The sequence below is a fragment of the Meriones unguiculatus genome, chromosome 3 (genome assembly GCF_030254825.1).
Source record: "Meriones unguiculatus strain TT.TT164.6M chromosome 3, Bangor_MerUng_6.1, whole genome shotgun sequence".
Taxonomy (NCBI): Eukaryota; Metazoa; Chordata; class Mammalia; order Rodentia; family Muridae; genus Meriones; species Meriones unguiculatus.
This window is the reverse complement of record NC_083351.1, coordinates 47,205,583-47,229,695: the sequence shown is the minus strand read 5'-3', so window position 1 is coordinate 47,229,695 and position 24,113 is coordinate 47,205,583. Positions and strand designations below refer to the sequence as shown.

Sequence of the window (24,113 nt, the reverse complement as noted above, 5' to 3'; positions counted from 1 at the left end):
TTGGCTGAGGAGGTCGCTCTCATAAGCTGCATCAAGCTCCCTCCTTCTCTCTCACATTTGTACAGTGACATCCTAGTCCCTACTATGGGGTAAGGTCTTTCCTGAGGCCGGTCAGGTAGTCCTCAGTCCAACGTGACTGTTGTCTTCATGTGAAGAGGTGATCAGGACACAGACACGCGGGGACCACTGTGTGAGCAACAGGAAGAGGGTCGATGGCTTCTATAAGCCAGCAGAAGAGGCCCCCAGACAAACTAGCACGCCTCCACCTTGAATATGCACTTCTGTTGTTAACAGTGAGTCCATGGTATTTTGTTCTGACAGCTTGAGCAAGTTATACAGCGGCTGAGACCTAGAGAGAATTCTGCGTATTCTTTTGATTTTTGAGCTAGCTCGTTGCCATGCTTTTCTGATGACCGCAGTATGAAGCAGAATAACAAGCACTGTCCCAGCTGGACAAGTGAGGCTCTGTGGAATTCACTGGGAAGAGAAGAGGCTTTGGTTGGGGATGGTTTTGAGGGGGAGGAGAGAGAGAGCTGATGTAGATGGTCCAGGCAGGACCAGCCTCCCTGAGGAGGGCATGCTGCTAGCTTCTGACTGTTAATGCTGGGAGGTGGGGAGGAAAGCCATGGCCACTAGGTGTTCTAGAGCAGTGGCGTTAGGAGTCAAAGGATGCTGGGTGGCAGGCAGTCACAGGTGAGTTGAACTGCAGCTGTCAGTTACTCTGCCTGGTCTGGGCAGGAAGAGTGGGTACTGGGGGTTGTGGACTTGGAATCCAGTGATTTTGGTGGCTGGACTTATGGCGAAGGGCAGAAGTCCCCCCATGTTTTGTGCATGGCAAGTTGCTGAAACTGAGAGCCTACAGAGGGGAACACCTTAAAGAAGGGGTCACTGGGTCCTTGTTTTCGTAAAGTCCTATTTATTTATTTATTTATTTATTTACGTATTTATTTATTTATTTTGAGGTGCCACAAACCCTTACTCCTTTATTCCGTGTTGGTTTACATGAGACCAGCACAAGAGACCTAGGGAGAGATCTGGGAAGGTTTGAATGGGACTTCTGGCCAGGGTGACCAGGAAACTGCACAGCCATCGGTGATGTAGTGAGATGCTTGCTCCCTGCCAAGCGCTGGCTAGCTGCCTCCTGTGAACTCTGAGCCCAGAGCACCTGAGCATGGGTGTAGTCTCACTGTTAGCAGCTGGTACCAGTGATGAAAGAGAGGCAGCTTCTGCTCTCTGCTCTGTTGCCTTAAGCATGGTAGGTGTCAACACTTTCCAAGGAGAGAGAAAACATAGGCAGGCATTTACTGAGTGGTGCTGTGTACACAGAATCAAGCCAGGCACCAGACAGAGTCAAGACTGACTAATAGGTGTAGCTTTCCCCAAGCCACTGGCAATGTAGTGAGATACGGTGTCTTCTACACTTGGAGAGAACATTGTGGGTTCTTGTGAATTGCTGAGAAAGAACACTAGAGGGGTAAAAAAAAAAAAAGATCGTAGCAGTCCAGCTTGCTCTTCTGAGGATGGCAAAAGTCAGCTCTGTTGAAACACCGGGGCAGACAGACCCTTACAAATGGACACTGCAGGTCCAGAAATGGAGCCTGTGACATAGACACAGGGCCAGCAGCAGTTCATTCAGAACAGTGCCACTGAGTCCCCGTGGGGGTTATTCTATCTGAAATATGGATTTCAAGGCTTTCTAGATATTTATAGAGGTAAGTACAGGAAAGGTGATAGAGACATGCTGATGCTAGCTTGGCTTGAATGCAATCTTCTCTTCTTTTCTTTAAAAAAAAAAATAGGACATGAGGTTGTGTTACCTCTGCTGGCCTGGAACTCCTGGGCCCAAGTGGTCATCCTGCCCCAGCCTCTGTGCCTGGTTACACCACTGGCCTTAGCTCAAATTGGATTGTGGAGATTCATTTTGGCATTCATGCCCATTATCCTGAGCGAAGTTAACCTTACTGGAAAGGGGAGCCTGTGATTCCATTTATAGGCAGATCTGATGGGCAGAACCCATCTGTGGAGAAAGCAAATCAGAATAGCGGTTGCCTTTGGGTGGATGGAGGAGTGGGGGTCACACAGATGTTTCCATTTGTCACACAGCTCAGATGTGTGCATTTCTATAGAAACACTGCTTAGCGCCTGTCCCAAAAAAAGAATTTTTTTTTTAAAGGAAAAAAAAAAATCAATGGCAGCCCAGGGGAGGAAGAGATGGCATGGAATGGTGAGCATGGCTAAAGCTGAGGGACAGGTATTTACTAGTCCATTGACCTTTTGTCTGAAATTGTCCACAGTGTGAAATTTTCTACTGGTGTAAACAGGCAGTTGATTGAGAAGGGGGAAATGCTGCATCCCTGAGGCTGGCTGTGGGCTAGTGAGCAGGGAAGACAAACACAGAAAAGCCAGTGAGGAGCTGCAAAATAAGCAGCGTATCTAGCTGTCTGTTGCTCCCTCCTTCCTGGAACCCTGCCTGCTGTCCCCAGGGGGCAACACAGGGCACCTTCCAGTCTCGGATTCTCTTCTGGGTTTGCTTGCTTCCTGCTTTCTTGGGCACCATGAACTCTGGCTTCTTTCTGATGTCAGCTGTCACTTGCTCAGTCCTTTTCCTGTCCCTTTGATCAGGAAACAGAGCCTCCCCTTCCATTGACTTTGACCTCTGCACCGCCCATCATCTGGTCTTAATCTCCTCCCTGCTCTATGGTTCCAGGTCCTTTCTCTTCTGTGGGTGAGCACACAAAAGGTGAATTCACTGGCTCTCATTTCTCTTCCCTCTAGAATTGTAAAGTGCCACCTGCGCCTTTGTTGATGGATGCAGGCCTACCTGGGAATCCTAGGGTGCTCTCCCTGCACTCCAGTGAAAGATAAACACCCTGTGATTCCATAGATGTGGACTTCAGAACAGAAGCAATAAATCTGTGGTGCCGAGGGAAGGAAGGAGGGGAGAAACCTCGGATGAGGCACATGGAATCCTCCAGCAGGTTGAAGTTAAACTGGGAAAGTTTTGGATTCCTATCCTAAAGAGTGGCTACCCAGGGTTTCCCCTTCCCAGGACTTCCACACTGGGGAACGCCTTAACTGTGCCTGTGCATTTTCTATGTATGTCACACTTCAGTGTTTTAGAGAAGTCAACTAGAGGTCTAAGCAAAGTTAAAACATACTACCTGTTTTATATAAAAAGTCATATTCCTAGATTCTTCAAACACCAGAAAAACGTTATATGTACTCTGCATTGCCTGAGTGGCCGTTGACTAGGTTGTTGTGGTGACCCCTTCCCATCCCTTGTGGTCAGTGTTCTGTGTGTGGCCTCCACTAGAAGTTGCTCAGAATGTGTGGCAACCCTGTTATTGACGCTCTTCCTCCTTTGCATTCTCTGGGTTTCTTAGAAGGCATGGGATTGGGGGTAGTTCAAGTCTGGTTTGGTGCCAGGGCCTTGGGGCCCTATGCCATTCCAGGTGTGTTCTGCTCGAACTGGTGGAAGTTGAGGTGAGTTTATGACCAACCTGGGCAGTTACTATATTTGTTCTTAGGTGTTTCATTCTGTAAATAATTTCCTACATGTGCATTCTATTTTAAAATAACATTTCGCAATAGTCCTGGTTCAGGCTTGTGCCCTGCTTGGCATTCCATTGTCCCTTGCAAAAATGCATATATAATTGGGATGTATTTTTTCTCACTTAATGGCTGGGCAAGATTGACTTTGTGTGGTGAACGTGCAGCCATGATTTTAATCACAGCAGCTCACATTAGTTGCAAACCATGTGCCTCAGGGAGACATTTTGATGCCCTCCTTACAAACCCAAACCTGAGGGGAGACTGTGAGTCTCACACTTTCCTTTTCTCCATGTGCTTCCCTCTCCTCTGTGCGCTACCACTAAGCTACACTCTTAGCTCCTCTCTGCCTTCCCACAGTCAGGCAGTAGCCTTTACTTTTACTCTTTTGGGGGTTTCTTTTTTTCCTTTTTTTTTTTTTTTTTTTTTTGATATTTTTGTTTGTTTGGTTTGGTTTGGTTTGGTTTTTTGAGACAAGCTGTCCCAGTGTACTTACCTCTGGCTGGCCTGGAACTTGCTAGATAGACCAGACAGGCCTTGAACTAACAAGAGATCCACCTGCCGCTGCCTCCTGCGTGTTGGGCTTAAAGGTGCATACAGCCACACCTGGCTGTTTTTAAAAAGATTTATTTATTCTTATTTTTTTGTGTCTGCATGTTTGGCAGTTTGTGTGCAAGTGCAGCACATGTGTGATTCCTGACTTTGGAGACCAGAAGAGGGCATAAAGCACTCCGGAGCTGGAGCTACCAGTAGTTCCCAGCTGCCATGTGGGTGCTGGGAATGGAATCTGGGTCCTCTGCAAGAGCAACAAGCGCTCTTTACCCCTGAGCCACTTCTCTAGCCCCTGCATTAAAAACAACAAACAAACAAAAACCCCAAAACTCCACAGAACTACAGATTCACCACCACCCACCCAAGGGAAAAAAATAAGAAAGAGCAGAGGTTTAAACCCATCCATGAAAACAGCTTCATTTGTATGTGTCTGCACCAGATGAATGGATGAAGATGCCTCAGTTACAGTTTTAGGGCTGTTTGAACAGCCAAACTCATCACAGACAGTGTTAAAGGAAATACCTCATTGGCTTTTCTACTCACTAACTGCTGTTTGTTGCCCTCTTTTATAGAATGTCCTAGACCCAAAAGCATCCTGGGCATTGTTGTCTTTGGCCCAGGAGGCCACCAGGCTTCCTCCTCAGCATCAGCTCTGGGAAGACCATGCGAAGAGCCTAAGGGCTGCCACACGGCAAAGGCCCTGGCTTACAGCCGGATGGGTAGAGTACAGGTCCTGGACACTGGTTCTCCTTCCCCGTGGCAGCAGGGCTTCCTCATTTTGTCCTCACACCCTTGGCAGCACGGGCTTCCATCTTCACCTTACAGAAGAAGCAGTCTCACAAGGTGAAGGGGTGGAGTCAGACCATGCTGGCTGTAGGGCGTTGGGACCTAGAGTCCAACCTGGCCCTTTACCCCTCCCCCCATCCTTCCCTCTATTAGCTGAGTAGGGCTGTCAGAGCAGTGTGCCACCTGCTGGGAACCTGAAACCATGGAAACCAACTGGAGTTGAGAGCACAGTGCTGGGGGCAGTGGTTTCCTTCAGCTTTTCTCCTTGGATGGGAGTGGCTACTCTGTCGCCCTTGTCCTGTCTTCTGCTTTCCTCAGACCATGTTCGTCCCTCCTGTCTCTCTGTCCTGTCCTGCCTTGTCTTCCCCTCTCTCCTCTCCTCTTTCTTCCTTTTTTCACATGTATTTATCTTAATTTACGTGTTTTGTGTGTGTGCACAGGGGCACCACAGCATACATGTGGAGGTCAGAGGACAGCGATGGGAATATGTTCTCTCCTTCCAACATGTGAGTTCTTGGGCTTGAACTCAGTCACCAGGCTTGGCAGCAGGCACCTTTATTGTTGAGCCATCTTACCAACCCCTGTCTGCCCCTTCTATATACACATCAGTCAGGTGGATTAGGGATCGTCATGAGAGCCTTGCTCTAACCTAACAGGGCTTCTTTAAACAAACCCTGTTTCCAAATACAATGACATTCCAAGGTCAAGCTTTTGATGTAAGAGTTTGAAGGGGTCAGCGTGCAGTGTGCACTTTGGCCTCATCACTGCTCAGCCACATAACATCAAGAAGCGGATCTCCACCCTCTGCTGATAGGCATGCTGCCTAGAGTGAGGCTAGTGCCACCACTGGGTGTGTCCTATAGGTAAACCTGGGAGCAAGGCCCTGAACAAGAGTCAGGACTCAAAACCCAAGCCCTTGTCTCCATTGCCAGTGTTTGTAGCTGTGCAGTCAGATCTGGAGGTCATCCTGAGGAGAGTGACCTCTGACGTTGAAAAGCATGATCAGAGTCAAGGATGGGTTCCTCTGGGACTGGGTTTAGGGAGTGCTGGGCATGAGGTGGCACCTTGGGGTTGTGAGTATGGGTGTGTGCAGGCGTGTGTGGAGCCAGCAGTTGGTGTCTGGTGCCTGTCATTGAACCCTAAACTCAACAGTTTCCTTGGGCTGCCGGTTGCGCTTTGGGGACCCACCTGTCTCTGTGGCCCACACCTCCAGCCCAGTGCTAGGGTGGTGTGGATGGCCTACACTGGCTTCTTTTTTTCTTTACCTTTTAATGTGGGTTCTGGAGCTCCAAACTCAGTTCTCGTGCTTTTTGGACAGGTGCCCTTCCAGCTCTGTCATCTCTGTAGCCCTCACAGCACTGAGTTGCAGGGCAGTTTGGGGAGACATCTACACCCACCAAAACTTTGTTCTTTCTGCTGCTTCCGTGGGGATGTGTTACATAGTTACTGAAATGGAGTTATTTAGTTGCAGAACCGCAAGGGAGGGAGTTGTCTGCCATCTGACAGCAAAAAGAACTTCCACAGTGTGTGCGCAGGGCTCTCCAGCTCCAGCTCTGACACAGAAGACAGCCTTTGTTTTAATTGCATGCTACTGTTCTATTGGGCACCAATTTATTTCACTTTATTTGCGCTTTATTTTGTGTGGTGGTAGGTTGGCTGCCTTCCCTTGGCTGGCCCCCTACTTGACCAAGGGTGGGGTGATGATGCGGTGGTGGGGAGACGAAGACAGAGACAGAGAGAGATATGACAGTTCGTAGTTGTTGGACTCCGGCTTAGTTTCTGTGGCCCTCCAAGGCTGTCCTTGTGAGAGCTTGTTCTGTTATCACACATCAGGATGTCTCACTCTGCTGGATTAAGGATGATTGAACTTGAGTTCAAGGTCAGAAGTCAGTCTTGCATTCTTCAGAACTGTTCTGAGGGAGAAAGACATTGTTTCTGTGATAGAAGATGAAAATGAAAAGGAGCTATGTTGTGTCCAAAGCTAACACTATAGCTTTTATTGCTTTGCATGCTTTTATTCTGTAAAAAATCTAATATTGTGTCTGTGAAATTAAGCACAGAGTGTACAGTGGATCATTTGTCTGCACTGCACAAGTGTCCAGGCAGGGGATGGAATATGATTTGAGGTGCATTCTTGGGTGCTCAGTTGGGTCTTTGTCCTGTATTTTCTTATAATGGTATGGAGTCATCTTAATTGTTCATGGCTTGGGTAATTTTTCCTGGCTGCATACCACAACCTGTTTGTCTTCACTGTAGAAATGGGAATTGCTTTCCCAAGCAGTGGCCCTGATGATCCAAGGCAGGGCTCAGCCTCATATTGCTGCCACTGTTCAATTCCCAGCTCACTTGCACCTAGTGAGATTTTGCTTAAATTCTTGCTCTGGGAAAATTTGAATATAAATAGAGACTACAGTGAAGCAACTATAATATATACAATACTCATTTCTCATTTCCTGGACTGATTGATTAATTGATTTTGCCATACTAGGAATCAGAACCAGAGCCTCACACATTCCAGGCAAGACCCTCTACCTCTTATCCACATCCTGTGGCCCTGTTTCTGGGATCTTCTAAAGCAAATATTATAATTTGTTTAGGCTCTTGGTTCTTAATTGGTCACCTCTAACAAATATATATGTGATAGATTTTTCTAAATGTTATTATCATGTTCAATACAAATTAGTAATTTCTTTTTCTTTTTTTTCAAAGGCAAGACAAGTTTTACTTTTAAATGATTATAAGCACACCAAATAACATGTAACAAGTAAAGTCCTAGTAATTTGGGTTAGGATACACTAACAGCAGCCTGAACAAGCATATTCACTGTCCTAAATTAGCCAGGATGGACTACTGTAAGTAAGGCTGGCTGCTGCCTCATGGGAGTTACAATTATCTATTTACTGCTTTTTCATAGATATTGCCCCTGACCTTTAAGAAAAGGAAGGGAACAATTTCCTCTTTTTCTTTCCTCAAGGAATTGTTGTTTTTCTACTAGACTAATAACAGAAAAGTCAACACTGATACCTGTTACTTACACGAACACATCGGAAAACAGGTGACATACACTCCTTAAAGACACACAAGGTAAGAGTATGAAACTTCAGGTACATATTAAATCTGTCTAGAAAGCTAGATTTGACACTCTCCACAAGTGAAGGGACCTACAACAGTATAGAGAAATAATTTAATGCCTTCAGAGCGGCACTCAAGCTCTGTGGAGGTTCCCTGTTCTATGAGGGCATCTCCCATGCCAACCACAGAACAGCTGCTTCCACCTCCTTCCATTTATGCGGTAGTTCTCATGGATTTCTGGCCAGATGTCACACACAAAGGCCAAGAGGATATCCAGGACGGCATCCCTGTTCTGCCGGAGGATGGTCATCTTCTCCTGGTCTCCTTCTCCACCTCACTGCTACAACTGCCATGGGACCCCAGCGCCACAGCTTCCTTGGCCTTGACCTCCTTCCTCCTCTGAAGGAGGTACTGTTCAATAAGCCTAGGCTTCTTTGGCCTGCTTCGGCCTCCAGTTCTTTCTTTCGCTTGCTGGTCTTGGACACCTTCTCCGCAGCCTGGCTTCTCAGCCTGCAGCAGCTGCTGGATGTCCTGCAACTGACGGGCCATCGCTGTGGGGACTCTCAGCCCAGAGAATGGCCTAAGCCAATGGCTCAAACATTTGCAGAGGCCTCTGGGGCTACCTGACCCAAAATAATGATTTCTTCATGTTACACACCTAATACTTAAGCAGTCTTCTACATTTGTCCATAAACACTGTTGTACTATTGTTCTCACTGATTCATGAGCTTCTATAGGTCACACACTGGATTTGTTAGATCTCTCTGTGTGTTGTTGCAGCTCCCTTCCAGATTCCATTTCAGCTCTCTTCCTGGAGCCGGCTAATGGTGTAGCTAAGGCAGCCTCAGATAGACAGTTAAGCATTTTTCTCCTGAACAGAGTTAGTGGCTTTCAAAAAAAAACTTTCTAGTTTCTTTCTTTCCTTTTCCTTTCTTTTCTTTCTCCTTTTCTTTTCAAGAATACGTTTGTTTATACTGCTTGTCTTTGTTTCCAAGCAGGTGATACTCATGTTAGCATCACCTTATGGTATTTCATGAAAAACTTGGCTTTAAATTTGAAAAAACTTGATAGGTATGAAATCTTCTGTACACACATATGCCACACACACATGCTGTGTCTGGTTTTTATTCCACTTATCTGTTGTTCCATAATGAACTTCTCAGAATGCTTTAGGCCTTAAATAGCCATTTCTTATGGTTTGTGGATTCTGTTGCTCAAGAATTGAAGCAGAGCTCAGCTGGTAACATTGAATGCTCCTTGGTGCATCTGCTAAGGCTCCACAGTGATGTCCAGTTGAAGGATAGAGTAGGATGGGGTGGCACCCTCTTGAGCTTGGCTGGCTGGAGGGCTGGCTCAGCTGACATAGTTGACAGGAACATCGGGACATAGACTGGTGAGCATGGCAGCCTCAAGGTAGGGAGAGCTACATGCTGGGTGGATCTTGTTATGGAGTGAGCATCTGGGTGGTGGAGGTGGCGTGGTAGGGTGGTGGTTGTTACCTCACTTTGGAAAAGATAAAACATCTATAATACCATGTTCATTTTGTGTGAAGCCATGCCAGGTTCTTCTGGATTCAAGGGAAGGCTACAAAGGCCCTTTCTTGGTAGGCGTGGTGTCAGAGAGTTTGCAGCCAGGTTGTAAGTGCTCCCATTTGGAAGGAGAACATAAAAATTGATATCTCCTTGCCATTTAGTATTTTTCAAGTTCCTATGTACTTTGCTCATCTTATTGTAGCTGTTGTTGCTGTCTTGAGACAGGCTCTAACTGTGTTGCCCAGATTGGTTTCAAACTCCAGTCTCCTGAGCACTGGGTCTGTGGGCATGTGCCATCGTACCTGCTTCTTGCTTGTGTTTTTGTTTTTGTATAGAGCATCTTGGCCGCAAACTAGAGACAATCTTCCTGCCCCAGCCTTTTGTGAATTGGAATTATAGGCATGAGCTACCGTGCCCCAGCTTTTACCTGTCATTTGATGGGAGATGGAAACCCCTTGTATGGGAGGCAACTGCCTTAAAGGTTATTCGAAGTATCTCTTGTCCCCATTCCCACTTGCTGGGGGACTGAGAAAACTTTGTGAGAAAGAAGTACTGTGACAGGTGACATGCTAGCAGACAAATGGAATGGCTCCATGCCACTGTGCTAGGGAGGTCTCTGTTGGTGGGGTAGTATAGTAGGCAGGGAGGAGCCCACAGGCAGTGTGAAGATCCTTCTGGAGAATAAAAAGCAAATTTGAAAGCATTTCAGGGCATTCCAAAAAATGAGCTTTAGGAGTCCTTTATCCTTTCCGAGCATCTTGAGGAGTAAATTGGAGGCCTGTCCAGCGGACTAACTCAGGTGTTGAGCTCAGCATTGCTGGGTGGGAGTATAGGCAGACAGGCACGGAGCTCGCCAGCCAGCAGACATTATATATCCTCACGGATTGAAAGAAGGCTCAAGGGGTTGAAGGTTCAGCTCAATGGAGAACATTTGTTTTGAATCTATGAGACCCCCAGTCTGGTCCCTGACCTACTCTCACCCCTCACCCCCACTCCCACCCCACTCCAGCCAAGGAAATGTTCATAGGACCCAGGCGAGTAGAATACTGTGGTCCTGGCTACATCCTGTGAGGGAGGTGAAAAGGGAAGAGCCTGGAGCTTTGAATCTCTGCCCAGATCTAAATACAGCTTGGCCCAAAGACAGCTTATCAGCTGGGAACAGGCTGGTCAGTAGTTGATCGATAATACAACACAAAGCCTCAGTGTTCTCTATTGATCTCTCCATTAGTTGATGCTAGCATGGAAGAGGCCCTGTGGTGGGACAGCCCTCAGTCCCTGTCCAGATTCTCTGGCACATCGACGGCCCTCACATTGGTCCAGGAGGGTCCTGTGGACCTGGCAGCAATACCCCGTCCACTGATTGACCAGGCAAGATGAAAGCTCTCTTAAAAGGATTTTTACTTCCTTGTTGTTCAAAGTTAAGAGCAGTTGGTAATGTTGTTTCCTCCAATTTCTAAGAGGCTGGTAGCCAGGCAAATCAGGAAATTAATAACATGTGCTCTGCTTTACCAGAATTCAATTTCTAGGAGCCACCCAGACTGTTGATGTTTAGTTCCCCACAGTGTCTCAGTTTCTGTGTCAGTGTGTGAACAGATAATCTACTTTCCATGTTGCTGTAACTTTCCAGCTGTCCAGAGAGGAGTTTCCCCTACCCTGAGATCTGTCTGTGTCCCAATATAGCCAGACCCTTGTTTGCAGGTAACATTTAGTATTCATGTATTGAATTGGTCTCAAGAAAAAAAAGAAAATTTTCTTCTTTTTCTCTACTTAAAAAAAAAATCCTTCCTTCCCTCCCTCTCTTTTTCCTGTTCCTCCTTCCTTTACCTCCCTTTCCTTTCCTCTTTCCTTTCCCCCCCCTCTTCTGACACAAGGTCAGTCTACTTAGCGCTGGCGGGCCTGCAACTGTGTGGATAGACCAGGCTGGTCTCAAACTCACAGAGATTCGTCTGCCCCAGCCTCTCCAGTGCTGGGATTAAAGGTGTGCACTACCATGCCTAGTAATAAATATTTCTTGATTGCAAAACACTTAGTGTACATTCAGAGCCAAGGTGAGATGGTCAGGGAAGCGGTGGGGTAAGATAAAAAGAACTCTGCTTTTAAAGCCAGGAAGCCTTGGTGTTCCAAGGCTGGTTCTGTCAGTTGGAAGCTGTATAAGGCGATCACGTGACTTCTATGAGGCCCAGTCTTCTTTTTGAGGGTAGGCATTATTTTAAGACTGGGTGGCTCTGAACTTGGGGCTCTTTGTGCCTCAGCCTTGTAAATACAGTGATTACAGGTGTACACCCCTCTCTGGCTTACAGTCAGTTTTGGCTCACCAGATCTTGCTAATGCCTGAAATAGTATTTTTCTTTTTCTTCTTTTCCCTTCCTGCCTTCCTGCTCCTTCCTTCCTTCCTTCCTTCCTTCCTTCCTTCCTTCCTTCCTTCCTTCCTTCCTTCCTTCCTTCCTTTTTTACTTTTTTTGAGACAGGGCTTCTCTGTGTAGCCTTGGCTGTCCCGGACTTGCTTTGTAGACCAGGCTGGCGTTGAACTCAGTGATCCACCTGCCTCTGCCTCTCAGAGTGCTGGGATTATAGATGTGTGCCACCTTGCCCAAATTGTATTTTCTGGAAATAGAGTTACAGACTGCTGTGAGCTACCATATAAGCGCTGGGAACCAAACCTGGCCCTTCTCTGCAAGAGCAACCTGTGCTCTTAATCTCTGCACCATCTCTCTACTTACAGAAATAGTATTTTTTTTTTCAGTCAAGACTTAGTTGGCAATTTTAGTTGTTTACGTTTATGACATTTTTATCTTCTTTGTTTATGATGACAGCTATGTTGGCAACAGCTTGTTTTTGTTTATAATGATTTAGTGGGGACTTTTTTAGTTATTACTTGTTACTATCACAAAATAATCAAAGTAATTACTTGGAAAAGGAAAAGCTTTGTTTGGGGCTGTGTTCATGTATGTGACGGTCTAAGCGCAGCTGGCCCCATTGCTTCAGTGTGTATCATGGTAGGATCAGGTGGCAAAGGAAAACCCATTTATATCATGAGCCAGAAAACAAAACCAGCTGGAAGTGGGGTGGGGTTCCCATAAACTCTTTCAAGAGCATGTCCCCAATGACCTGAGGCCTCCCCCTAGACAGCTTAAAAGGTAAGCTTCCTCCAACTCACGTAAGGGAGCATGTGTTTAGCGGAGCTGCCCAGGCTACTTGGGATCTGTATGGCTTTAGGAGGGAGCGAGTTTCCTACAAAGGTTGGTAGAAAACTGGCAAGTTGTGGCTCAATAGTGATAGAACATCTGCCCGGCAGGTACAAGACCATGGGTCAGAGCCCCAACTGCAAAGGAAAGTATAACTGTCCTGGAAGGAATGGAGATATCCTGAAGAAACCTTCTGTCCTCTCTTTTTGGCCATCAGTCTATTAAAACAATGGTCCCAAGGAGTTAGAGTTTCCCCAGACACCTTTGCTGGAAGAAGGAAAATGTTGAAGCCTGGTGCCAGCCAGAGGAGCTTGTGCCTACTCAGAAGACATTTTATACCTTTCTGACAACTGCCTTGCAAGAGAGACTGGCACCCAGGTGTGGATGGGTCAGTGATGTGTGATCAGACTTGACCAGGATGGCTTGGCTGTGTAGAATTCTTGCGCCCTACCCTATTTAAGCTAAACCTCACGTCAACACCCCGAAGATGGACTTGGGGTGGATGTGGGCAGTGTCCCTGGTGCATCCTGTTTTTATTAGCAATGTGGCTGCAGTGAAGAAATGTGCTTTCTAAGCTGAGCCTGTTAGAGCGCCAGGGCTGTTAGCAGAAGGAAGAAAGGAAAGGAGACAAGCAAAGAGAGAAAGAAAACTGACAACTATGACAGAGGTTGGGAGTGGAAGGGCCAGAGAGTAGCCATGAAATTAGCACTTCCGAGAAACTGTGGGCTCTGGCCTCAAGGCAGGAGCCTTCTGAGAACTACCAGCTGTGAAGCCAACTGTGATCCCAGGTAGGGCTCTGAGAGAGGTTCAGACTGGGGGAATTAACACATTAGAAAAGGAAACTGATTGTTAGGGAGCAAGGTAGGTTTACAAAAATCCCCAAACCAGAATGACTTCAATCTTTCTTTTGAGGGGCTTTTTAGACCTCAGATACCTTGAGTTGTGGTAAGCATTTGACTGACAGCTCATGGCATTAGGCCTGTGTCCTAGCAGGACAAAGAATGGCACTGAAGGGCGGAAGTGCTCCTGCTCTGTTGGGGGGACAGTTGACATTCATGCCTATTTGCTTTCCCGTTGCCTCAGCCGTCGAGCAAGGTTGACAGAGCCGATGAGATCGTTGCCATCTTCTCAAGAGTGGCAAAGGTCATGTTTGGTTTGTTGGAGGCGTCGCAGAACTGGGTTTCTAATCTAGCATGTGTCCCCACAGAAGCACAGGGCACAGGTACCCTTCATGAGGCACTGTGGGTCCAGTGCTTCAGCACTGTCATCACCTTCCCAGGCCTGCCTGTGATGCTTCCACATGTTATAAAAGTGCGATGGATAGCTGAGAGATGGAATAATGGACCAGAGCGCTTAATGTACTTAACATATAATAGACCTCAGGCCAATAGAATGATGATGAAACTTAATGGGAGCAAATATGAGAACAGAAAACCAGCTGTTCTTAGGTTCGGAAATCACGAGCCTAGGGCTGGGATGCAGCTCAGTAGAATACTTGCCTGTTTTGCTCAAGGGTCTGGGTTTGTACCCAAGCACTGCAAAAAGTATTTAAAATTTTGTTTTATTTTGTTTGGTTTTTTTAGTCCTTGCATGGGAATCCAAAATTTATTTAAAAAGAACAAGGTAGCACATGCCTGTAAATTTAGCACTCAGTCAGTGAGTGGAGCCAGAAGCTCCATAGGTCCAGCTTGGACTACATAGTGATATCTTTTGTGATGGTTTCAATAAAAATGGCCACCAGAGGTCCATAGGGAGTGGCACTCTTAGGAGGTGTGGCCTTGTTGGAGTAGGTGTGGCTTTGTTGGAGGAAGTCTGTCATTAGTGGGGTGGGTTTTGAGATCTTGGAAGCTCAAATCCCAGGCTCAATGGCTCCCTGTCACTTACTGCTGCCTACAGATACAGATGTAGAACTCTCAGCTACCTCTCCAGCACCATGTCGGCCTGTGTGCCCCCATCCTTCCCTCCATGATGATAATGAACTAAAATAAACGTCTCAACTGGAAACCAGCCCCAATTAAATGTTTTCCTTTATAAGGTTTGCCTTGGTTTTGGTGTCTCTTCTCAGCAATAGAAATCTTAGCTAAGACAACCTGTTTAAATAAAATTTAAAAAAAAAGCATTTTTTAGTATGTATAAGGCCCTGGATTTGATCCCCAGTTCAACACCAAAAAAACAAAAACAAAGCCCAAACAAATAACAAATCAAACCAGAGAAGTAAACAGGAACTATGTAAATAAATATAGTTTCATTAGTCTTTTTTTAAATATTTTTTTAAAATTTTATGTACATTGGTGTTTTGACTGCATGTATGTTTGTGTGAGAGTATTGGATCCCCTGGAACAGAGGTTATAGACAGTTGTGAGCTGCTGTGTGGATGCTGGGGATTGAACCAGGGTCCTCTGGAAGAACAGCCAGCGTGTTTAGTTTAACCACTAAGCCATCTCTCCAGCACCTAGTTTCATTAGTCTAAAGGAGAGGCTACTGTGGGATATAATTTTTTTGAGACAGGGTTTCTCTGTGTAACATTTCTGGCTGTCCTGGAACTCACTTTGTAGACCAGGTTGGCCTCATTTTACAGAGATCCGCCTGCCTCTGTCTCCCCGAGTGCTGGGATTACAGGCATGCACACCATCCCCACTCAGCATGGTATATAATTTCTATAACAGCAGTGTCACTGTGTGTGTTAGAGCTGACAGGTGTAGGTGGTAATGGTTGTACTCGAGTTTTGTTTTCAGGCCACAGAGAATTCCTATAGAGAATTCCTAACAGAACTGGAATGGGAGAGATCAGACTTCTGAAACAGGTTCTGAAACAGCAGGTCATTTAAGAATGTTTATGGGAGACTGAGGGTTCTCTTTAATCTGTATCAGCACTAATGCCTGCATCAGCCTCCAAACGAAAGATGGCAGTGGAACAAAAGATGAATGGGAAAGGGTGCTGGCCCCAGGGTTCAGCTTGCTGTGGGTAAGGATAGGAATGGGGTAGGAAAAGAGCATTTTAGGTAAAGGAAAGGACTTAGTGAAGCTGAAGAGGTCGGGGCTGCTATGGAAGGTGGCAAGGATATTGTATATGGAGGGCATCAGGCTTCAGAGCTTCACTGGGATTCAGGGAACTTGGAGGGCCCCAGAGAGAGGCAGACTTTGGGTAAGGATGTTTTTGCAAAGTCCCTGATCAGGCTGCAGGGCACCCACAAAAGACTTGCTTCCCTGGTGGGTGCTTTGGAGCAGAGAAAGACATCTCGAATGACAGCTTCTCTCAGAGATACAGAGTAAGGTGGTAGTGGGCACACACGGACTAGAGGTATTGGCATCACTTGGAACCATTGCTTGTTGTCTGGGTTTGAAGTGACAGGCTTGGATCTATAACAGAGATGGAAGGCAAGATGGTCACACAGGGCAGCCATGTGATGGATATGGTAGTTTGAATAGGAAAGGCCCTCATAAACTCATGTGTTTGAATGCTGGGCCCCTAGGGAGTGGCACTATTAGGAGTATGTATGATCTTCGGTGTGATGGATTGGTGTGTCAATGGCTCTCCCACTGAGGCGCTAAGTGCGTGGATCAAACACCTGCCCCAGAAAGTGGGCACCTTCCGAAGCTCCATGGGGGGGCACCCCTTTATGATCTTGTTAGAGTAGGTGTGTTCCTTCCTGATGAAGGAAATGTGTTGCTGTGAGGATGGGCTTTGGGGTCTCCTTTGCTCAAAGTATGCCCAGTGTGGCACACAGTCTCCTTCTGCTGCCTGCGGATCAAGATGCAGAACTCATGGTTCCTTTTCCAGCACCATGTCTGCCTGCATGCTGCCATGTTTCCCGCCATGATAATAATGGACTAAACCTGAAACTGAGATATGCCAATTAAAATCTTTTCCTTTATAAGAAACCTCTGAAACTGTAAGAGAGCCTCAATTAAATATTTTTTTTATAAGAGTTGCTATGGCCATGGTGTCTCTTCACTGCAATAAAATTCAAACTACAACAGACAGGAAGCAGGTGCATTGAAAGGGCTCTGCAGTCCTTGCATTGTTTAGATACTGTGCTTTTCCAGTTTAGCTAGCTCATGACTGGAACTTACACACTTATTCATGGAGCATGCACAGCTCAGCTTATCTCTTCCTTTGATGTCTGCCATTTTCTACTTTGGAGACAAAATGAGATTTGGGGCTCCTGTCATCTTTGTTCTACAACTAGATTTGACCTGTTTGTGTTGCAACTGTGGCAGGTTGCGGTAAGACATTGCCAATAGTACCTAATCTAAGGCCACACAGTTCCATAGTTCCTTTATTTAGGGCATGCAATTGAAGACATCAGCTGTCCAGCAGTCTCCCTTATCAGAAACGTGGCTGGAAACCAGTGAGTCAGCACAGTAGCCTCTTGGCTGGCCAGCGGAGACAGCACAGAGTCTCTGCTTTTTCCTGCTTTTCCCTAGTTGCTGTCTGTCTGCCTGCCCACCCCTACTTTGGTTGGCAAGTGTGGACTCTTGTGCAGATTTTAATGAGCTTGTTATTTCCAGCTCTTGTCAGATCAGAAGGAGCTGCTACAGAGAGGCACACTGATCAAAGCTGCTGGTCCTTGGGAAAAATGATATGTTGAGATGGGAGGCATAAGAATTAGGATTGCAAGAACTCAAGGTAGAGCTTGCTCGAGCCTGTTGTACTGGGGGACAGCTTGGCATGTAAATCTGGTCATAGGTGCAGCATTGCTGGGTTTGTTCTAGAACTGCAGGCCTGACTGTGGCCTCCCTCGTGGTCCATGTGATGTCAGAGGGCAGGGGGCACGTGCTGTGTGTGTCCCGACCTGCTTTGTAGAGCTTAGCTCCTCATTTACCAAGGACTTCCTGCAGCAAGCAGGCAATGGCTGTCCCTGTTTCAGACTATTTAGGCTTTAAAATAAAGGTCCATTTTAATTTCTTATTATTGTGTATGTGTGTGTGTGTGTGTGTGTGTGTCAGTTTGTGCATGTGAGTGTGTTGCCGTGGAGGGTAGAAGATGTTGGATCCCCAGCAGATGAAGTTACAGGCACTTGTAAGCCCCCAGATGAAGTTACAGGCACTTGTAAGCCCCCAGCATAGGCGCTGGGAAACAAGCTCCTGTTCTCTGGAAGAGCAGCAAATACTCTTACATTTGCTGATCCATGGCTCCAGCCCAGGCTTTTAATTTTCTAAAAATTTTATTTTGTGACAGGGTTTTACTATATAGCCCTGGCTGGTGTGGCGTTTGCTCTGTAGTAGAGACCAGGCCGTCTCTAACTCAGAGTGTCATCAGCCTCTGCCTCTAAGATATTGTGATTAAAGGCACTTGCCACTATGCCAGGGGTGTTTATTTGTTTGTTTGCTTTTTCAAAAACAAAACCCACTAACTATTTTTGAGGCATGAACTCATGTAGCCCTGCCTGGCCTAGAACTCATAGCATGTCCTTGCACTCTTACCCACCTGCTTCCACCACCCAAAGTTGGGATACAGATGTGTCCCATCACGCTCTCCAACTTCCTAACCTGCCCTACATGTGCAGGACCTGGAATGGTGGCTGGAGGCTGATGAACAATCAGCAAATACTTGTTAAATGAGTGAATGACTAAATCTGGCACAGATGGGGAGACTCGGTTTATTTTAAAGCATCAAGGATGACTTTCACAGTAACTTATCTCCTATGGTAACCATTAGACAGCACTTCACATAATAGCAACAAAATTGTGTTTGGGTAAATGGCCTTGGAAGTGCAGTTGGTTCCCTAGGTGCCGGTTCGTGGAATGCATAATTTGAGAAGATTGCACTGAGCATATTCCTGTGCTTAGATTGGCTACTGTGATGCACCGTTAGTCTGCAGTTGGCGCCGCAGCACAGTGCATCCAATGTATCTCCTTCTTGACCCCAGATGCCACCATCCATCTCCCTAATTATCTACCTGGGCATCACATGTAGGTCCTGATATGTGGCAGCTGGGCTCTGTCCTTCGGAGATGGAGGGAAAGAGGTGTGGTTATTCACGTGAGCGTGGCTGGACCCTGCCCTCAGGGAGTGTACTCTCTTGGAAGGAGGGGTGAGGCAGGGGACCACAGACGACTGCACCCCAGGGTGATCCTGTGTGAAGTTACAGGCATGTGCATCCTGTGGGGTTGAGAGGAAGGAGTGTAAGCCCTGCTCCATGCGGAGAGACTTCTGACAGTTCAGGTAAACTGAGCTACCTGGAGCCTCTCCAGGTTTGTGTGCCGGCTTTGCAGGGTAGGAGGGCTGAGAGCTGGTGGCTTCTACTGCATTGGCTTCCATCCTCATCTTTGTCCTCTAGTATCCCTCTGGAGCATCTTCTCTGAGGACCCTCCAACCTAGCCCTTATTTTTCCTCAGTTTCAGAAGCTGGCAGGGCCGCTGGGGGTTCATTAACTCAGCAGAAGGCACAGCAAGGCACAGTTGAGGACATGTTTGCTGGTGCACAGGAGGAAGCCATGAGTCCACCAAGGGAGGCTCTGGCATGGCAGAAGGATCCCTTCCCAGTGGACAGGCAGGTCCTTTCCCCCCTCTACCCAAACGACAGAGGAGGAATAGTGTTTGGGATGAGTAGAGCGGCTGTGTGTGCTGACCCTTTTCACTGTGCATCATCAGCTAAGAGTCTGTGACTGATGAAACCATATAGTCGAGGGTTAGTCTTGGATCCAAATGGAGAGGCACATGCAGGTGCAGACCGGATGTGGGGCTGGGTGGGTTCTGTGGCCCAACGTATTCAGGACACCATGTGAAACCTACAGGGCAAGTTTGGGTTGGGGAGGAGGGCTTGGGGTTATTATGAACTGCTTAAGGTCACAGTGGGTAGTCCATCTGGGCAGGGAGCACAGACTCTTGTTTCCTCCCAGCCTGTCTTCTGCCATGTCCTGCTGCTAAAGCCTTTCTTAACTAGTTCTGTCCCACTAGGAAACTCTTTAATGAAACATCGGCAGCACAATAGCAGGTGTTGCTTGGGGTTGGCTGCACTGGAGAGCAACAGGGAACATATCCTGTGGATTGGTTGCCATGGGCAAGAAGGCAGAGTGCCAGAGCTGGACTTTCCCCTGCCCTCCCGAATTGTATTTGTTGTCTGACAGCTGTCCAAAGGTCCGTTTTAAAGAGAAGTTCGAAGGAAAGCCTCCAATTTGAATATGTCTGTTTTTCTTTCAGCAAATATCCTGCTTTTAAAAAGCAGCCCATATATGCAGTGCATATGTTTTAACATTTTGCTATTGTATGCTCCTGGTGCATGTGGCAGGGCATATACGTGCCATGGTGTGTGTGTGTGGAAGCCAGAGGGCAGTTCTGAGGAGATGCTGCTCTCCTTCCACCTCTATTTATGTGGGTTCCAGGGATTTAACTCAGATAGTCAGGTTTGTGTGGCAAGTGCCTTGACCACTCAGACATCTTGCCAGTCCTACAATGCATATGCTTTAATGTAGTTGGAATCAAAGCTTGTTTACTGATTTACATGTATTCCACCTCTTTGTAATTATCCCCTCTACTGGTAGGGCAGTATCTGGAGCATTGGCATGCCACTGTTCTTTGTCCTTGCGCTTGGGGCCTTAGCTGGGTTGTTTCCCACCTCTGTCTTTGTGCGGTGAGATGTGTTGTAGAGACCTTCATTGCACATTTCGCCTTCTGCGTCTGTGGTCGACTCAGAGGACCGGGTCCAGGAAGTCTGCAGTCCGTAGTCTAGTGGTAGATGCTGAGGCGAGTCTTCATCCCCACCCCTGTGTTTTCACTTTGTAGATTCCCTGTAGGTGTGCAGATAAAACTGTGGTGTAGGTTGATGAGTTATTAGGATGCAAACACCCTGTCTCCTGAGGTAAAGCTCTGTATGCTGAGCAGGCATGTCCCCCATCCCGTCTCCTTCTGTGTTCTTCCCTCAGAAGCAGCAGCTTCCCTGACTTTACTGAGGCCACTTCCTTATTCATCTCAAGTTTCCTCACCCAAGTGTGTTTCCTAGACAGTGTGTCAATGTGTATGTCACTGTGTGTGACTGTGCGTGTGTGTGTATATGCACGTGTGTGTGTCAGTGTGTGTGCATGTGCGTGTCAGTGTGTGTGTGAGTACATGTGCATATGTGTGTCAGTGTGTGATATGTGTCTGTCTGTCCATCCATCCTAGATGTTGTGGTTTGACCTTGTCTTTTGAAGACAGTCTTTTAGATCTTTGAACCTCTCCGCACCTCATCTCTTCTGCCTTCCTATACTAGAAACCAGACAGTCTGCATTATGGGGTTTCTAGAGTTTTTCCCACCTGGATCTTGTGGAGACACAAAGCGATTTGTGACTCAGGAGGTGGCACGCTCTGTAAGGGGCACTCTGGCTGGTTACTTCATGGGATAGGAGTTGCCACTGTATTATAATTCAGGCTGTGAGATGTTGACGTTACAGCTTAACTAATTCATTAATTTACATGTTGGGATTCTTTAGTAAAGAAAACAGGAGTCTAGAGTGTGTAGTAGCTTTACTGGGATTCACAGGTCAGCTTCTAAGGTGTCCAGTCTGGAGACTACAGTATATATGCCTTATTCTCTATCTGTCAATGCAGTCAGTTTCAGGACATTTCTTTGGTAAGACACCAGCCTTGCTATCATCTTCCAGCTCCCCAACCCTTAGCAACCATTAACCTAATTTCTACCTCCAGGGTTTGCCCACACTTATGACAGGGATGAACAAGGGTGGCACTTTGTGGCCAGGTTCTTTGACCAAAGGCGAGGGTTTTCTAAGTCCATTCCTGTGGTAGCAAACATCAGTACTCCAGTGCTTTTCATGCTGAGATAATAGTCCACCGAGTGAGATTCTGTATTTTGATCATCTTCAGGCCATTTTGGTGTTTCTGCCTCTTGAGTATAATGCATAGAGTGAACGCCAACATCCATGTACAACATAGGCGTAAGCGTGTGTGTGTGTGTGCGTGTGTGTGTGTGTATTTACTTAATTGTTTATACATACCTCCAGATAGGCTTCTAGGCCTCGTGCTAATGTTCACTTAACCACACAGGAGCTGATGGAGGGTTTTCCAGTGTGGCTGCAGTGTGTGAGGAGTCTAGGGTCTCCAGCGCTTTCTGTTAGGTTTTCCATCCCAGCCGTCCGAGTGGGCATATGGTGGGTGTGGTTGTCATGGTTTGCATGTCCCTGTGGCTGCCGATGCTGGTCACCTTTCCTGGTGTTTCTGGAACCCCTGCATAGCTTCAGAGCACCGTATGTATCCTTTGGCTGCTTAATTGGATGCCTGCCTTTTCATCATTGAATTGTAATAGTTCTTTTATTTATTTTGGGCAGAGGTCGCTATCAGTCGACTCTTGATATCAACTGACTGGATCAAAACTACTGAAAAAAGAAAAAGCTGGGTCAATGCTGAACATGTGTAGATTCTTTTTTGGTCATTCCCGAAACAGCGCAGTGAAGCAAGCAGAACTCTTCACATAACATCTGCTGTCTTAGGTGTTATGAGTCCTCTGGAGGATTTAAGTCACGTGTGAGGGTGTACATACCTTATTTGCCATGGGTATGAGGGATTTGAGCATCTGTGTGTTTTGGTCTTCTTGAGTGGTGCCGGAACGTTTCCCCACAGGCTGGAGTGACGACTATATATGATTTGCAAACCTCCCCCACATTATGGATTGCCTTTGCACATTTTTGACACCGCAGAGCTTTTGAAGCATGGAAGTTTCATTCTTGGATATACAGTTCATCTTTCCTCTTGTTACTTAGTTTGTACTGTTGCTGCCGTCTCTCTCCCACCACCCCCTAACCCAAGCTCACGAAGCACCGTGTCTGTGTATTGGGAGTTTCATAGTTCTCTCTCTTCCGCTGAGGCCTGGTCCATCTTGAGTTACTTTGCGTGTTCACTACTACGTACTCTTCAGGACAGGGAAAGGTCAGGTGATGCCAGCCGCCTTCCTGTGGATTGCCAGTGTCTGTAATGAGGAGTTCTCCAGTCATTACCTTAAGTCACTGTTTGTTTGCTTTTTCAGGGTTTTCTTTAACACCTAGTTTAAATGTATTTGCTATGGTATAGATTTTATCAGAGTCACCCGCCTGCATTCTGCTCTAGTGAGTACTAATAAGCCTCCTCATAAGTCAAAGGTCTGAGTCTTCTTGCAGTAGTTTTCTGTTTGAGACCTCCTCTGTCTCCCAAAACAGAGGTGGGGAAAGCCCCTGTCACCAGCCGTTTGTGCAGGGCAAAAGCAAGAGACGTGGCTTTTCTGATGTCCTGCCTTTCTAAGCCACAGGTGGGGCCGCTACATCTGACCCTTTTCTTGTGTTCCTGCTCTGTCTGTGCACCACACAGAACCTGGAGTGGACCTGGGATTTGGGTTTCTGTCCTAGTGAGATGGCTGTGCTCTTTGGCAGATCTTCTGTTTTTCCTGGGCTTTGGTTAATTGCCCTGTAAAATCAGAAGGGTGGACAAGCCATTTCACAAAAATAAGCAGATTTGCTCAGGTGGCCTGCCTTGACAGCCAGCCCAGGAGTGGCTGTGTTGGAGCAGAGCCCCATCGCAGAGCCCTGTCACCCCTCTTTGCAGAGTGCCTGGTCTGGGCAAAACATACCATCACATAAAGTCATTCATGCAGAAAGCTTCCTTCTTGTAAGGAAAGGAAGTTGAGTGTTTGAAAGGAAGACAGCATTTGGCTGGACCATAGGATTGCATGGTATTTGAGTATCTTTAATTACAGATTCTTACTTCACTAAAATAAGACTAATTAAAAATTTACAAATTTGAATGCACGTGTGTAATTTATGAAGAGAAATAGAGTTTTTAAAATATTTTAATTTTTTTATACTTCTATCATATCCTTAATAATATTCATGTCCCTGTTTGTCTTTCAGAAACATGCCAAAGGCCAGGATTTGTTCGATCAGATTGTGTACCACCTGGACCTGGTGGAAACAGATTATTTTGGTCTGCAGTTCCTTGACTCCGCCCAGGTCACGGTATGTCTTGCTGTGATTCTTTTCAGGAACGATTGGCTCTTCATGCTAATTGCAGAGCCATAGACACTACACACTGATACAGAAAAGAGGAAAATTGAGATATTGTCCCAGTAATGAGCTTGGCAGGTGGTGCTGGTGCCTGAATAAAATACATGCAGGATTCCTGTCAGACCCTCCCACCTTTGAGGTAGCCGCCAACTAGGACGCTGTGTGCACAGAATGCCTCAGGAAACATGGCTAAACACAGGGTTACATGATGGGCACATTGCTAATATAGGGAGAGGAAGGAGAAACCACTTTATAGATATATTCTTGGAAGTGGGTCTAGGGGATCCATTACCTTCTTGCAGAACCTGGGGTGGGGAGGGAGCAGGTGCTGTACAGGAAGGAGCCTGCAGGGGACGGGCAGAGCAGACCTTGGCTCTGGGAGGTGATAGTCAGAACAGACTCACCTCACCTTTCTGGAGACAGAAGCTAGAATGAATGACCTCTACAAATCTCATTCATTTCTTTCTTT

General features: G+C 46.6%; 1 protein-coding gene and 1 pseudogene across 7 annotated transcripts in view; one reads left to right on the top strand and one right to left on the bottom strand.

Moving 5' to 3' along the window:
• The window catches only part of Epb41l4b (erythrocyte membrane protein band 4.1 like 4B), a 152,902-nt gene that overhangs the window by 18,284 nt on the left and 110,505 nt on the right, over positions 1 to 24,113 (top strand). For 6 of the 7 annotated variants that reach the window (XM_060379944.1, XM_060379943.1, XM_021628125.2 and 3 more), the window contains exon 2: positions 23,492 to 23,596. In XM_060379944.1, coding sequence (XP_060235927.1) covers positions 23,492 to 23,596 — 105 coding nt within the window. Of the gene's footprint in view, positions 1 to 654; positions 694 to 23,491; positions 23,597 to 24,113 lie in introns of those variants that run through there. The other variant, XM_060379945.1, reaches the window with a different exon arrangement.
• LOC110541186 (V-type proton ATPase subunit G 1-like) lies at positions 8,093 to 8,508 on the bottom strand (annotated as a pseudogene).